We start from the raw sequence: 17187 nt of genomic DNA on the forward strand, positions 1-17187 counted from the left end.
TGCCTTAAATGCAGCATAGATTACCTTAAATTTAACCTTTTTGTAGTAGCTGGGTTCCAGAATCCGCAGAAAGACTGCATCTGCTTCTTTGCCCAAAATCAGGGTATATATCGAAGGGAGAGCATCTTGCCCGGATCTATCTGTGACATAAAGTGTCTGTGCATACTGAAGCACTGCTGCCAGATAATAAAGTTTAAAGTTGGGAAGTGCCCACCCCCCTTTCTCTCTAGGAAGAGTCATATAGTGGAAAGCCCAGCGCGGCTTTGTATAGGACCAAATGAAGCTATTAACCAATCCCTCTATTAGTTTGAACCAGTCTTGCCCAATCTCTAGGGGGATTGTTCTAAAGAGATAGAGTATTTTGGGTAGAAAGACCATTTTTATCACGTTGCAACGTCCCATAAGTGACAAATGTAGATTGGTAATGCGAGCGAGATCTTTCCTAGTCTTTGTTAAAATCGGGCCCATGTTTATTTTCACAACTTCGTCAAGGTTTACTGTGAGTTTAACACCTAAATATTGTACCTGTGTCAGCACCCGCTCATCCTTAAAATCTATTGAGTCGTTCACCAACATTTGGCATTTACTTTTGTTCAGCAAGTAGCCAGATCTTTTCCCAAACTGCAGGGCTTCCTGCTCTATTTCCAATATAGCAGTCCTGGGGTCCGTGGTCACCACCGCAATATCATCTGCATATGCTAAAATCTTAGTACACCCTCCTTTCAATGAGACTGGAATGATCCGATCATTACTGATCATACTCCTGATCAAGGGGTCAATATATAGCACAAAAAGTAGTGGCGAACACGGGCACCCTTGTCGCGTACCTCTCTGGATGCTGATTGAGGTCGACTTTAGCCCGGCAACTTATATCGTAGCCGTTGGTTTATGGTAAAGTTGTTGAATTGCTTTAACAAACCCGGGACCGATGTTATTTTTACGCAAGACAGACCATAAAAAGGGCCAGTGAACCCGATCGAAAGCTTTTTCCGCATCTAGCAAGATTACTGCCATGGGAAGCTTGGCTGTTGCACTAACATCAAGTAGCGTGATGACTCGTCTTATATGGTCTGCCGTGCTCTTCCCCGGGATGAAGCCATGCTGCCATGGAGATACTAAACCTGAGATTACCAAACTCAGGCGACTGGCAAGTATTTTAGCATAAATTTTGGCATCACTGTTAAGAGAAATTGGGCGATATGAACCAGGCTGCGTGGGTTCCTTATCTTTTTTCAAAAAGACTACTATCTTAGCCTCCCCCCAGGAGGCCGGTTGAGGAGCCCCTGCTTGTACTTCAATAAATAAATTAAGCAACTGTTTACATATCTCCACAAAAAAAACTTTGTAGAATTCCAGTGGAATTAAATCCCCCCATGCCGCCTTCCCGCTTGCTAAGGCGCGAGTTGCTATCTCCAATTCTTCCAATGTCATAGGTACTTCTAAAGCTGCCTTATCTTCCGCTCTTAACTGATCTGATATCTCATTGCCCATAGCATTGATCCCTTCCTCTTCTTGGGGCTGTTCTTCCTGGGTATATAATTTTTGATAGAATCGTCTAAAAACTTCCATAATCTCTGGACCGTTGTGTACCATCTGTCCCTCTTCATTCACTAAACATTTAATGTTCCCAAATACCTGCTTTTGTCTTATTCTTAAGGCCAGCTGTTGGCCCACTTTCCCGCTATACTCATAACATTTTTGGCGATATACTAAAAATTTTGCAGCAGCCTTATCCATAAAAATCTTAGTGGCTTCTGCCTTAATGATATTCCCCTCACACAGAATGTCTGCGATCTCTACTCCGCTGGGGATCACTTCCCCTAGTCGCTGCTCTGCTTTAACCAGCTTTGTCTGAACTAATTTGAACTGATCCATGCGTATTTTCTCCTTTCTTAACCCATAGCTCAGGGTTTCTCCTCTGACAGCAGCTTTGAATGTATCCCAAACTGTCTGGCAAAAAGCGGAGTCCTGATTTATCTTAAAGAATTCCGGGATCCATTCCTTCATTTTTTGGATATACCCTGGATCGGCTAATAGTGCCCTATCAAATGTCCAAGATCTAGACTGCGGGCCCTTTCTCCCAATCTCTAAAGCCAAAACCAATGGGTTGTGGTCTGATATGATTCTAGGAAGTCTGTTGATCCTTATTTGGTTTTGTAGAAAGGCTGTCACAAAAAAGTAGTCTAACCTGACTAATTTCTTATGCGGGGCAGAGAAAAAGGTGAACCCTGAGTCCTGCGGGCAACACAGCTGCCAGACGTCGATCAAGCCATGATTGATGGCCAATGATTGAAGTGCCCTAAAAACTTTATTCTTTCTACCCAGGTAGAGTGTTTGTTCCTGAATGGGTTCTTTATTATCTAAATGTATATTGAAATCTCCAAACATTATGATAGGTGTTGCCCAGGTCGCAAGTTCTAAATTAAGCCAATCCAGTATCTCTGGATCATCTGTGTTGGATCCATAAATAGAACATAGAGTGAACCTTAGCCCCTTAGCCGAACATTCCAACAGAGCCAGCCTGCCGAGTTTATCAGCGAATTGTTTATGTATAACCAAAGTACTGATCCGAGTTAATATCGCGACCCCTCTAGTGGTTGTGTGTTGTCGTGTAAAAACCGCTAGCTTCCAGCCATAAAACTCCATTAGTTGCTTTTGTGTAACTGGGATATGTGTTTCCTGCATACAAATAATATTGACATTCCATGACTTGAAAACCTCTCCTACAAGCTGCCGTTTTTTGTTATTATTGAGCCCACAAACATTCACTGTGGCAATACGTATTTCACTTAACTGTCCTATTTTCATGGATGTTGGTCCTTCTGGCTCCCCTGTATGCCCCATTCAAATTTGCTGCTTTCACACCCTGTCCCTTTTTCCACTGATGAGAGCTATCCCCACTCCCCCTGCTGTGTGTCCCATTATCCTTTTTATCCCTGTGACCCCCCCACCCTCCTTTAACCCACCCCCAACCCTTACCCCTACAAATGGAATCGCCAGGGTCCTGAGCCTGTAAGATGGTATTTGCCAGTCTCGCTAGCCCACCCATACGTAAAAAAAACCTTCACACATCTATTACCAATCCTTACCCGCGGCCCCTCTTCTTCACCCTCCCGATCGAAACCCTTGACCAATAAACAATTCAAAGAGAAAAAGAAAAGAAAAGGCCAAAAAGAGATACATGAAAAGAAAAAAAAAATAATAATATGGGAGAGTAGAGAGCAGAGTGCGGGGGGAGTTTACCTACCCCCAATCAGTATCACATACATTTACATACATTTATATATAAACGGCTATTTACGGCAAACCCTCCCCCCCTTTCTCCCGTACCCCCTGCACTTGACCAGTTTTCAGTTGCTGTACATATTCCCCTGCTTTAATTTCTGAGAGAAAAAATCTTATAGTTGTTTTGTAGACAACTTTTAGACGTGCAGGGCTTAACAAGTAGGCTTCCACCCCCAACTCTTGGAATTGAGCAATCATCTGCCTGAGTCGCCACCGTCTCTCTACAGTGGCATGTGCAAAGTCTGGCCTACTAAAGAATGATACACCCTCCACCATCACCTTTGAATTGGGGCGAGCTTTTTCAAACACAGCCTGTCTCAGTAAAAAATTACCAAAATACACTATAATAGCCCGTGGATAGCTCTGGTCTCTACCGGCAGAGGTCAAGGCTTGTTTTTTCCTCGTTAACGGAAAACAGTGTGCTCTCTGAATCTCCTTTTCCCAATCCCACCCAATCAGGTCTGGGAATGCTTTCTTAAAAAGTAAAGCTATGTAGGCCCTAGTATCCTGCCCCTCAAGGTCCTCTGCTATACCCAAAATCCTCAAGTTATTCCGCCGCTGGCGGTTTTCCGCATCTTCCAGTTTCCATTGAATATCTGAAATCTGCTGTCCTTGTGTCGTCGTCTGTGCTGTTGCTGCTTTAACTTCGATTTCCAGCTCCTCAGTTCGAGTCTCCATGGTGGCGATGCGTGCACCAATGTCCTGGCAAGATTTGCCCACTTTTTTAATGGATAATTGTAACTGCCTGTTTGCTGCTTTCATTTTCCTGCTCTCCCTCTGTGCCTGTTCATGATTCTGAACCATTGTCCTGTAGATAAGATCCAACGAGGGAGGCTCTGCAGGGCCACCCATGGAAGGGGGCCCTAGAGTACTGCAGGACGAATCACTTTTCGAAAAAGCCTGTTGGGTGGCTGTATAGTCCCACTGCATTTCACCATCCTCCTCTTGTGGCTTAAGCGGGTCTCTCCTAAGCTTGGCCCCTGAACTACTCCTGACATCAGTTTGCTCGACTGATTTTCTTCTACATGTTGAGTAATTGGATACCCAGATACTTGCTGCAGAGCTACTCTCAATATCTGAGTCTGTTAAAGGGATTTCTTCGTCTAAGTCTGAATCTCTAGACTGATCGGAGAGAGAAAAAAAGCTTTCTGCTGTATCTAATGGCCCCTGATCAATGTTTGCTGGTTTCGCCTCTTTCCCCCTCTGGACTGGAGCTGAGGGGGTAGTCTCATATGTTGTAGGGGACTTGGCCATACCCTCAGCTTGTTGCGAGTTTAACTTGCAGCTTAACGTACAAGGTTGTTTTTCACATTTCTCTGAATTAGATTCCTGAGGCCCCTGATTTGAATCTTTGAGTTCCTGCTCAGATAATTTCTCACACCCCATTGGGGGGGGGGGGCACCACCTCCCCGCTCTTTCCTGGACTTGTACTATCAGTCTCTCGACTGGGTGGCTCCCTCCCCCCTGCATTGCATATAGGAGTAAGTACTTCAAGAAATGTAGATGCAACAGGTACCTGCTCATCATTGACTCCTGGCACGTTAGATTGCGAATCACATACTGCCATTTCCGTGGACATTTGCTTAAGCCGCATCACGCTAGTAAACATTGTTGGAACAGAGTACCTGGTATCTTTTTCCATGTCAGTTGTTTTATGCAGGCCCCCTTTCACTTGAGGATTGCTGCGCTCATTCAATCCGGGGACCGGTCGCTTTTTGTCCTTTCTGGTTCCTCCTGGATCTTGGTTCTGCCGTGCCCGTAAGGAGCGAGGGGTCCTGCTTAACTTCGGCGCCATCAGGGCATCCCACACACCCCACAAGCCAGCAAATGTTGCCAAGTAACATTGGGGGTCGCGCTCGGTCGAGAGGAACAGGAGCGTGGGTCTAGGGCGAGCGCCGCGCTCGCATCTTCTTGCGGGGCCCTCCGGTGCTTGCCGATGCGGTCCCGATCCTAGCAGGGGCCGCCAGAAAGCCGTGAAGCGCCTGCAGCGGTCCGTGCTGCAGGCGCACAGCGTCCGCGGCATCCGTGTCTTTCGCGGGTGAATGGGAGCCGCGTGTGATCTGGAGGTGGGCTAGAGCGGTAGTGGCGATCAGCCGGGAAATCCGTCCGCCATCTTGGATTCCCGAGTGGCGTCTTGTTGATGAAGATAAGGCTGTTGTATGTCCAGATCGAAGTCTAGACATTGTCCTTGTCTACAAACGATGGCTATGGTGTTGGGAGCAGCTGGAAGATGACAAACGTCTGGAATGAAGTCTGTAGTGGCGTGATCTATGGCACGATATGGAGCGTGAGCTAGGCTGCGCTGGAGCCGTAGGTGCAGGAGCAGGTGGCTCATGAGTTTCTGCAGGAAGTGTAGGTGGTGGAGGAGGAGGATGTGGAGGCGGTGAATCCGGCAGATTTGGAGAGGAAAGGGAATAAGCCCTTGAGTACTGCAAATTAGATGATGAACATATATGCCTCCTTTTTCTTCTCGACGTCGAGATGGACTTCGACCCTCGACATTGACCACCGTTGACTGCACCTCGACATCAATCTCCTCAATGCTGTAATACTTCCTGGCATTAAAGGGTCTGGTCACCTCAACGTCGATATGCTCCTCGACGTCGACCTTACAGTGTGTGTCGACGGCATACGGATTCTACCTTGCCTCGACCTATGTCCTTTCCTCAAAGGCAATACAGTCCTCGACGGCGAGCAAGTCAGTGACGTACCTGGTCTCAAAGTCGAGTCCCTTGATGTCGACCGGGAATGATGGCGTTTTCTATGCGTCTCTCTCTATGTGGACCTTCCACATCCCTCAGAGGCAAATGTAAGAGCCCTGGTAGAGGACTGACCCTCTCCTCGCTCGGAGGTCTCACCTTGAGACTGTACTTGCTGCCTGCGCCACTCTTCCTTGCCATGAAGGTAAATCTTCTCCCTCTCTCTCAGGGCACAGCACAAAAATGTCTTGCAGTGAAGACATTGCTCTGGATGATGACACAAAGGAAGGCAAAGAATACATTCACTGTGGGAGTCTCTTTTTGCCTTTTTTCTCCCACAGGAAGGACACCCTTCACACAGGGAAGGCATGATAAATGTAAAGAGTGCCTCAAACTCCTGTTAGAAAAAGTCTTCAAAGGTAGAGACTGAAGAAAAATGCCAAGTGAACCAATTTAAATGAAAATTCACAGGTGAATTTTGTAATGAAAAAAAAAAGCCTAAAAGGCGGAATTCAGTGCTCTAGGATCCTGTCAATAGGTGCCGGAAAAAAAAACTGAGGCAACTGCCACCTAATGTGCATGATGGGATACTGGTGGTCTCTGCAGCCTTAAAGGCACAGTCACTGTTTTTCACTCACATGATAGCAGGCAATGGGGGTACACTGTCTTTCTATTCTTCACCTCTTACTTTTTCAGAAAATGGGTTTGTGGAGGAGATTTGAGTTCTGGTGTAAACATTTACCTCAAATTATACATTTATAGGGGTGTTTTTAACACTTTTCTAAGTACAATCTGAAGAATTACCCCATGTAGCCTGTTTGCCTAGGCTACATATTATTTTCTTTCTTAGTTGTCTCTCAGGCCTGCCTGAAGCAAGATGAATGTCTACACTTAAGAAGAGACTATATAAAGAAGTGCTCTGGGATAACCACACGCGGATCAAACTATTCAAATGCTTATGACTATCAATGGAGATCCCCTACGAGAGAAAGGTCCCTTCCCTCCAGGAGGACTAATTAATTCAGGCATATGGGATTGACAGAAAGGATTTCACAGTTTGTTGACATATTCTTCCGACCATATGTATTTATTCTACAATCTTTCATTAAGGACACAAAACGTACTTAATGTCTTATCTGACGTTATATGGGAGGAAGGGATGTTATTGTTTACTTTAGATTTGGTTTCTCTTTATACTAATATATTGCACGATTATAGGACATGGGCAGTGGAACTTTTTTTTTTTTTAAAGACTTATTGAACTAAGTAACTTCACAAACACATATGATACACTTGATCCTGGAGAACAATGTGTTTACATATAATGGCCAATTGAACTGCCAAACATGTGGGACAACCATGGGCTACAGATTTGCCCCCTCTTACGCTAACCTTTTTCTGGGCTGGTTTGACGAAAGGCAAATCTGGGGACCAGGTGGAGTGAAATAACTGAATACATCCAATTTTGGGCAGGGTTTATACATGATATTCTGATGAGATTTGGGCTGGATATGTAGATGATTTGCTTGAGTTTGATATATATTTAAATTCAAATTTCTTCAAAATGAGCTTCATGTTAAATTACAGTGATGTAAGCATTAAAGTTTTAGATGTTGAACTATGTTATGTGTTAGCAACAAGACACTTTAGAGTTCTATGTGTAGAGAAGAAACTTCCTGTAATTAAGTAGTATTATATCATAATAGTGCTGCTAGAATGATACAATGGGTTTTGTAACTATAAAAAGTGGAATACCATCTTCTTCAACGTAACGCTTTTCAGATGTATTTTGGTTTTGATTTGGTTCTTTTGAAGTGTTGTAGAAAGAAACAGCACTTACTTTACTTGTTTTAAATGATGAACTGACGCAAAAAATGTAACAGTCCTCTCTATTAGATTGCATAAAGTAGTACCAATATGGCACCAGTACAGAGCGCGACTACGGATCGTGGAAGTACTCTCCTATACGGTAAGTTGTTGCTGGCAGCCCGTTAAAGCCCTTTGAAGCATTTTATTTCCCTGTGGATGTGATAGCTTCATAGCTGTTAGGCATATTATTTTATACGACACAGACCTACTTCCCACTACGAACTGGTGAGAATAAATATGTACTTGGTTCTTCTACTTTATGAGTTGGCTACTGGCTTTTTTGGGGGAAGTTTCTGTAGGTGCTTTGTTTGACTACGTGGTTGGAATATAAACTTTGTAAACTTTACCAGTTTAACAGTGACATGTTTGCCGGCTCTGTCTAGGTGCACAATTAGCATTAGTGATCTATTTCAGTGAAGCATGATGATCTCTGTGTAAGATATTAGTTAAGAATATTTGATCCCAAGTAGTTTTTTTTTATTGATTTTAGTCATTACACTATGGAGTACATTTACCTTTGAGATATAGGGCATATATTACCCTTTTTCAGGTGAGATCTATATTTGGTATGTTTATCCACACTTCACACAAGGTGCATTGGTTACAGTCTACTTTATAATTTAAAAGATTTGTTTTGAGGGTGCCAAAATATTTGGTGTGTCACACAATACATAATACTGTTAATTTATATTACTATGGATTATGAATTCTATGTGTATTTCTTAAAGGGAAACCTTATATTTTACTTGCTCTCTTTTACTTTAATTTATCTTTATACTTTATGACTGGTCACTGAAAATATGGTGGAGGCATGTTACATAGTTTGTAATTGTACTATATAACTAGCCCTGATGAAGTCAAGTGGAATATACCCATTCTGAGACGAAACACATGTTGGCTAGGAAGATATGTCGATGTTGACCGGGATTTGTGAATAAATGAACACGAAGACAACATAGAGGAGTGGATTTTGACTATTGTTAAAGTGCCTGAGATTGTTGTAGGAAGCTGGCCTAGTGTGTGGAGGAAACCTGTGGTGTTTACATCTTATACCAGGTCCAGGCAACCCCTTATTAGTTATTAACAAGGTCTAGGAAGCCAAGGCGCTCTATGGGTAGCTGTGGATGAGCAGCCAAGACTTATCTAGGAGGAGTGTAAAGCACTTGCAATACCACACTAGTCTCACAGCACCTTATCATATATGAAAGGAACCACACAGTGTTACAAAAATAAAGGTACTTTGTTATATTAACACTAAAGTACATTACTTATAGACAGCCCCAACTGAAAGTAAGCACACAACATATACACACAATCAGTATTAGGAATTAGCATATAGGAACAAGAAGCACTGACAAAAAATATTTTACAATAGCTCGGGCCCTAGGGGGGGCCAAACCATATACTAAAATGGTGGAGTGCAAAATCAGGTCCCACACCCAAGGATGTGGAGTAGCTAGTAGGAACTAGAAGAACTCGGACCCAAAGAGGTCAGTACTTAGATGACCCCCAGCGACCAGGACAGCAGAGTTAAGCTACCTGGTTTTCCCACAGACTAACAAGGAGACTTAGAAAATGAACTTTGCAAGAATAGGACCAAACCAGAGGAACCCAAAGCTGGATTCTGGAAGAAAAGGACCTGCTAAAGAAGGGGACAGAGTCCAGTCCCCGACTTAGTGTCCAAGCGGGGAAGATCTGTGTCAACAAAGGAGGATGAAGACCAGCTGCGGAGTTCAGGAGCTGCAGTGGAGTCCCCAGAGATGTGCAGAAGATGTCACATGCCGGTCGCCGGATTGCGGAGAGGTCAGCAGTCAGGAAGACCACCAACAGGCCTTGGCAAATGGAAACCAGGGCAGAAGAGGAGTTACAGAGCTGAAGAGGACCAGCAAGGCCCTGGGGACTCGACCCTTAGAGGGGAGTCCGGCTGACCCTCAGCAGTTGGGAGAGCCAGCAGAAGCAATCGCAGCCCCCACTGGCATCCCACTGGCAGCAGGCACAGTAGGTTGCATTGAGGCCCAGTCACCAGACATGGAGAGGAGTCCCACGCTGCTGGAGCAGCAAAGGAGAGACTGTCCTTGCAAAGATGAAGTGCTGGAGGCCAAGGCTACTTGGAGCCTGAAGATCCCTCGGAGGAGGAGTCAACAAGCATTGGTTGTTGCAAGAGCCGCTGTGCACACGGATTCCGTCCTACAAGGAAAGGCAAGAAGTCACCATCTCCCAAGTTGGACCAAGAGGACAACTCGGGAACATCACCTGTGTTGCAGGATCCACGCAGTTCCAGAGGAAAGCAGATCCATGCAGCCAGACGTTGTTGCCTTAGGTGACTGCAGATGCAGCGGAGTGACTCCTTCTTGCTTCTTGGTGCAGCTGAAGTCTTGCCGGCCTCAGAGGATGCACAGCCCTGGAAATGTTGCAGTTACTGAAGGAGCTGGGGAAACAATGTTGCAAGGCGGGGTCGTCTAGGGAGCTGCAGTCTTGTTCGGTTTCTGAAGTGTCCAGTCGCAGTTCTGGTGGCCAGGAGCAGAAGAAGTCAATGCAGAGGAGTCCTGGAGGAGTCTTGCATGCCGAATCTGGGGACAAACCCACAAGGGAATCCCTAAATAGCCCTAAGAGGTTTGGTCACTTTGCACGGTGACCACCTATCAGAGGGGGTCACTGATGTCACCTGCCTGACCTGGCCACTCAGATGCTCCCAGGGGCCTCTACACATCTTGTTTCAAGATGGCAGAATCGAGTGGCCACCTGGAGGAGCTCTGGGCACCATCCCTTGGGTGGTTTTGGGCAGGGGAGTGGTCACTCCCCTTTCCTTTGTCCAGTTTTGCACCAGAGCAGGGACCAGGAGTCCATCGACTGGTGCAAACTTTTTTTTACAAGGAGGGCACCAAACGTGCCTTTCACAGCAAACCAGTGGCTTGGGGAGCTACCTCTCCCCAGCCTTGTAACACCTATTTCCAAAGGAGAGGGTGTTGCATCCCCTCTCCCACAAGAAATCCTGTGTTCTGCCTTTCCCTGCTTGAGCTGGTCAAGCAACAGGAGGGCAGAACCCTGTCTGAGGGGTGGCAGCAGTGTGGGCTGTCCGCCAACCCTGGAAGACTGGTAGGAGCAATACTGGGAGTTCCCATAAGGAGCCCCTAGAGTGCCTGGAATCATCCCACCAATACTGGCACTGGTATTGGGGTATGATTCTGACATTTTTTATACCAAACATGCCTAAGTTCAGAGCTAGCATTATGTAGCTAGATCACCGGTAGTGACCTGTGGCCAAAATGGCTTCCCTGCACTCATGAAGTCCAGTGAAATGGAACTTGAGGTCGTAGGGGCTCCTCTGCTCTTGCAGGGGTGCCCTCACACACAGGGACCTGCGCCCTGCCCTTTGGGCTAAAGGGGACTGCCATAGGGGTGACTTACAGTGACCTGGTGCAGTGACCAGCAGTGAAAGGGTGAATGCACATTTTCACGCAGGCTGCAATGCAGGCCTGCAGACAGAGTTTGCATGGGCTCTCATGGGATGCATAATACAAGCTGAAGCCCATGAGGGTCCCCTGGTGTACTAATGCCCTGGGTAACTGAGTGCCATATACGAGGAACAAAAAGGGGTACAACAGTATGCCAACTGTGGGGTGCAAAAAGATATCAGGGCAACCAACTCTCAAAGAGAGAGCACAATTACTGGGGTCCTGGTTACCAGCATCTCAGTGAAAACAGTTTAATCATACTGAGAGAGAGGCAAAAAGTGGGGGTAACCGTGCCAAAAAACGTGACTTTCCTACAATTGTTGTTTATAGTCATGAATATTGTCCTTCTGAAGAAAACTCGCTGGCTTTTTGTCTTCTTTTGAGCACCCAGTGAAATATTCAATATTGTATGTGTAATTCTGTTATTAAGTGCGTGTTTGCCAAAGTTACCCAGCCACCATTTCCTCTTCATTATAATCAGAGGGAGTTGTTCGTGCTGGGCCTAAACTCTGGAGAGGTGAGACTTTATGGTTTGCTAGGAAATGAGGAAAAAAGATTTTACATAAAAAATAGAATTTTACGTTCACTAGGGAATTATATTCTAGTGGAGAGGAGGGAGAAGTTCAACACATCTGAATATGGATATGGCACAGAGACTTGCAGGCAGTAGGGGCAGCAGGTTAGCAGAGAACACAGTTCAAGTGGGGACATAGCAGGAAAGATTTTGAGAGAAGGAGGGAAGTCAGGTATCATGTATGGCTTTAAACGCCAGGAAGAGGATTGTGTAGTATGTCCAGTTGGCCAAGAGGTGGTCATGGGAAGTGAATGTGTATACAGGGAGTTGAAGAAGGTATGGGAGGAAAAGTTGATCATTTTGACACGGTTAAGTCCTACATCAAGAGACTGTTGGTAGTATTCCAGCTCAATTATTTAGAGCATAGTGAGAGGGAATCTGGCTGAGTGAAAGAGTAAATAAGGGTGAATATTCATAAAAATGTACTTGCTGGCAGAACTAGTGGTTATGATGGAGGGTGCCTGACTCCTGTTAGAGGTCAACTGTTATTCCTTATTTGCTGACAGATGGAGAGGGGAAGGGGTATCTGGAGGACAGAAGAAGGCAGAGTGAAGGGTGAAGTAATAAGGGACAATTAGAACAGGAAGTAGATAATCTTGATCTGCGAACAGTTAAACACGAGGGAGTAAAGATGCCCTAGTCTTAGTCTAGTTTGCGCCTAGATGACCTAGGCTATGAAGCTATATACCTGCTGTTGCAACTAAAACCCTAGCATGTAAATAAAGATATCGTCCTTCTCTACCTAAGTGGATTCTACCTCAACCTTGAAGAGCCACCCTCAAGATGTAAGACTGACATATTAACAGTACTAACCCTACACCACCATAAAACCAAATCAGATCCTGGGCTGTGATGGAAATGTTTACAGTCACACTGCTGCTACGGAAAGGCTGTACAATGTCATACTAATAGTAACATTAGGAATGACAAAGATTGTTAAAGGTAACTGCCCGTAATGTAAAGATATAAAGGCCTAAGCGTGTAGGAGCAGAAGGGGCACTGAATGATATGAGAATGGGTTTGTGCTCAGGTGAGGAGGGAGTGGAAGGACATACATTGGTCAGGGTAGGGCAGACAGGATGGAGAAAACGAGGATGTCAGTGGCGGCACTAGCAGAAGGGCGTGAAGGCTGCATCTATTAAGGGAGATGTTAGCAGAGTGGAATGTTTACACCTTGAGACCCAGTACCACTCTCCCATTCAACTGTGCACCAGGCATCTCATTATGCTAGCCGCCTATATCCAATATTATAACATGCCTTAGTTGTAAGAATAAAAACATATCAAACGGCCATATATTCTTGAACTGCATGAGACATTAGATGTGGTTGTACTGCTCATTTTGAGTTTATTCTGCATTAAATTATAATGTCACAAATTAAAAATGATTAAGAAATAAAATGTCTGCATCGATATAGCTCTGGCATGGATGTTTCAAAAAGAGGTCACACATCGACGAATGTGCTTGGTTTGAACTAGTCCAAGGACCTTTCACAGCAGGAGCCACTCTATGGATGGACTGGCCATTAGTAAAAAAAATTAAAAAACATGCGTAAAATGACACTAGTATTCTCATTGTGGGCAGGTGAACATGCAGTTCTACTGTGGAGTAATGCATAAAATTCTGCTCCGGGATAAATGTACTTTTTCCTCCAAATACTTACATTCCAGTGTAGATCATTCGGCCCTGTTGGTTCTGGAGACGCGTTTTGGCCAGGTCAATGGGAAACACGCATGTCACGCCCACAAGCCCAGCTATGCCGCCATTGATCAACTTTGCTGTCAAACTACAACAGACACAAAATAATGAGGAGTAGCATTAGTAGTGTAATTAGAATAAGCAAAACTTAACAAGTCTGCGCATTTCCTGTCATACTTTTTTTTAATCAAACCTCATTTTTCCATTTTCCTAAACTTAATTTTCTGCATACCGTATATATCTTTGTATACGTGGATACTGTATGGATGATGCTGACAGGGTGTTTGGTGTTCAATACAGTGGAAAAACACATTGCTTTTGATCAATGATTGAAATGTACTGATTTGTGGAAAAACTGAAAAAACGGTTTGTAGGCCCAAGTGGATCCAATTTCTGCATAAGGCAAAACACTGCACACATCAACTTAGTGTTACAGTGTGATGCGCCTATAATTGCATTCCTAGTTTACAGAGGCCATCCGACATAAGTGAAACTTTTTTCTTTTAACCCACTATTACATCATCAGCAATCACCAACAGTAAGGGTCGTGGAAGATCCTTTTGTTCAATGACTTCTACTTGAGTTGTAAATCATATACCATTTACCATCATATATCATATACCATTTACCAGGTGGCCCCTTTACATTTTAGGGTCGTTATGTTATTGTGGAACTTGTGTATACTCACCTGTGCTATTTCTTTTGGGAATGCTTTTTTACCAAAATTAGAAAACACCCACTGAACTTTCCAGATGAACAGAAATACAGAACTGAGTCTTAATTTGAAAGCAAAATACAGCTATTTAAGGATGGAGAGAACTAATTGTCTGTAAATGTCTGTGTTTAAATGTTAAACACCACCTCTGTAAGTCAGTGAAAGAGGTCTGGGTATGTACATGCAACATACAACAATCATTTGCAAAGCAAATTACCTTAATGACCTATCAGCTTTGACAATGAGTTTCGCCAATGCTGCGTAGCATCCAAAATCACAGCCCAAAGGTGGCAAAGAACAACATACATATATATTTATATACACACACACACACACACACAGTATACTAAGAGAAGGGCTGTAGTTAAATGAGTTTCCAGAACTGAACTCGTTTTTAACGCAGAAAATCTGCTAAATTCATTCTAAAAACAAATTTCACAGATCTTTTGTGAGCAACTGCTTTAAATCTTGATGCAGAGAAGGCACAGTCAGATCATGCGGTCATGAAATTGAATTTTGCCAGAAGATAAATAATTCTCTGCTGATCAGCGAAGGATTAACTAACTACTCCATCTCATATCCAAGCTACTAGCCATTTATCCGTGGAAAATTAGTCCTCCAAAAAAGCAGAGGCTGAAAGAATCTCTTAGCTGGTCCTTTTGTGAGTATGTTAAATCACTTCCAGGTGATCTCCCACTATGTATATGGATGGTTCTCTTTCACCCTGCTAAGCTCCCAACGCCTTTTGGTACAGTCCAGTCGTGATTACATACTCCCAACCCATGTCTTATTAGTACCTATGCCTTGGGCTGCTATGGTGCTTTCCTCATTCAAAGCCTTGTGTTCGAGACCTTCCACAGCTACAGCTGGCTGCCCTGCCTGCTGTTGATGAAGCCTTTTTGGCCAGGCTTTAAGCAATGCAAAATCATGAAGCTGTACAGCAGTTTCCAATTCTCTGACACTCAGCCACTAGCCAAAATGCAAAGTTCCTGGAAGATTCTACAACTCTTAATGGCTTTCCCCACTCACAATAATGTCTTCCTCTACGCAAGTTGTTATTCACTGGACATATTGAACAAACTAAAGGCCAGGATCTACCAAACATTTACAAATAGCCACCACAGCCCTGTTCTGCCCTGGCTCACCTGAGGCTTTTCCAAAACGCTATACTCGTGCCAACATAAGGCACTGGTTTTAAATTACACTCATGGTACTCTGACTCCGTCGGGGGACGAACTGAGCCATAGAAAAGGAGCATTGTGTGGCATACATGCTGGTAAACTGACATATTTTGCAATGAACATAACTCCGCTTAGCAGAATGCCCAGTCTGACTCTTTTGGATTAGCCACTCATCACCTCTAGAAATCTCGACTTCTGCACTCCAAAGGTACTACAGACCTGTGACCAAAGAGGTAAAAAGGTTTGGTGTGAATGCCCTCCAAGCTTTGGCAAAGAAGTGAAGATGCTGAAACATTATTATCTAAACTGACAATGTGCACCCACTGTTTAGCGAGGAGAAAAAAAAAATACAATATCATTCTTCAGGATCTTCACAATGCCCAACTATTACTTTTTTTAAACAATAAACAGAGCTATAAAATGACATGGTAATACATTTTTTGGTGTTGCCTCTGTGAGCTCGTGCACTAGTGCATACCCTCTCACTTGTGAGAGATATTGTCTTCAATAAGGGGCTTCTAGCCCGCCCACTGTTTACTATTTGTGGGCTCCTCTTCTTTCTGCAGGTGCACCAAGAGTGTACTGATTGCTTCTGATTTATTACGGTCCTTCTGCTGCTGGCGCGGAGATTGAGGTAAAAATCTTCTCCCCCTCTCAACTCCCTCGCTCTGTTGGTTCTTCGCCTCCCACCCACCTGTCACTGTTTCTTCCTGTCCCTGTTATTTCTCTGTCTCCCACCAACTCAGTCCCTGTATCTTTTACCCCCTGACCCGTGCCTGAGTCTTCTCCCACCCTCCCAACAGACAGAAAAAAAAAAACGCAACGACGAGGCCAGCGCTGGTCGCTTCATAGCACTTTTTTCAACCTCGTTCTCCACCAACACCCACCCTTCCGTTCTCCACCCTCCCATGACTGCCAAAGCTCACCCATAGGCGGGACTTCCCAATGCTTGTTTTCTCAGTATTGCACAGTGGAGCACTGCTTGCACTATGCATGTGTCAGTTGCAAACAGGGCAATATGTAACAGCAACTCACTGGTTTCCAGTAAAATAATATCTAATGTGTACCTGAGGCATCAAACTGCATTTTTGCTACATCCACTGGGAAGAAACAGAAAGAAATGTAACAACGGAAAATACATTTTGTGTGGAGGAGCCTTGGGAGTCCAGATATTCCCAATGACTTGGTGCAAGAACGAGGTAGCACCGGGGTAACAGGTCTTAAGAGTTAATGGGGCGGCGAGCCCGTCCTCAGCAGAAGCACAGAGACTGAGTGTCCTTTCCAATATGGCAGCTGGGCAGTCAGTCAGTCTGTCAGAGCAGCAGAGGGTTGTACTCCACTGCCCTGGTAGAAAGGTGATCTTCATGTCCTCAGCAGACCTACAGTCACATTGGCATTATTGAAGGTACTAAAACTCTGCTGGGCGGGTGCCATACATAATTAATCTGTTCAGAAGAGTTTTTTGTTCTCCAAAAACAAACTTGTCAGAGTTTGTTATTAAAAAACAAATCAGAAATGAACCGAATACGCAGGGGGGTTTGTCCCAGGGTTTGTGTTCATTTCTTTGGTTTCATGTTTGGGGACGGCAGGCTTTCTATAGCTGTCCCTCCTAACAAATATATTTAACTTTATAGTATTTAGGTGCATTTTTATATAGCGCGGACATGGTCAAAGTGCGTAAGAGCGCTTCACGCTCATCTTGAACAAGCAA

The 17187-nt window shown here is 44.4% G+C and overlaps 1 protein-coding gene across 2 annotated transcripts in view; it reads right to left on the reverse strand.

The window, feature by feature from the left end:
* The window catches only part of SLC25A18 (solute carrier family 25 member 18), a 187666-nt gene that overhangs the window by 79130 nt on the left and 91349 nt on the right, over positions 1-17187 (reverse strand). For both annotated transcript variants that reach the window (XM_069228060.1, XM_069228059.1), the window contains exon 3: positions 13546-13668. In XM_069228060.1, the coding sequence (XP_069084161.1) occupies positions 13546-13668 (123 nt within the window). The remainder of the gene's footprint in view (positions 1-13545; positions 13669-17187) is intronic.

The sequence above is a fragment of the Pleurodeles waltl genome, chromosome 4_1, assembly GCF_031143425.1.
Source record: "Pleurodeles waltl isolate 20211129_DDA chromosome 4_1, aPleWal1.hap1.20221129, whole genome shotgun sequence".
In the NCBI taxonomy this organism is placed as follows: domain Eukaryota; kingdom Metazoa; phylum Chordata; class Amphibia; order Caudata; family Salamandridae; genus Pleurodeles; species Pleurodeles waltl.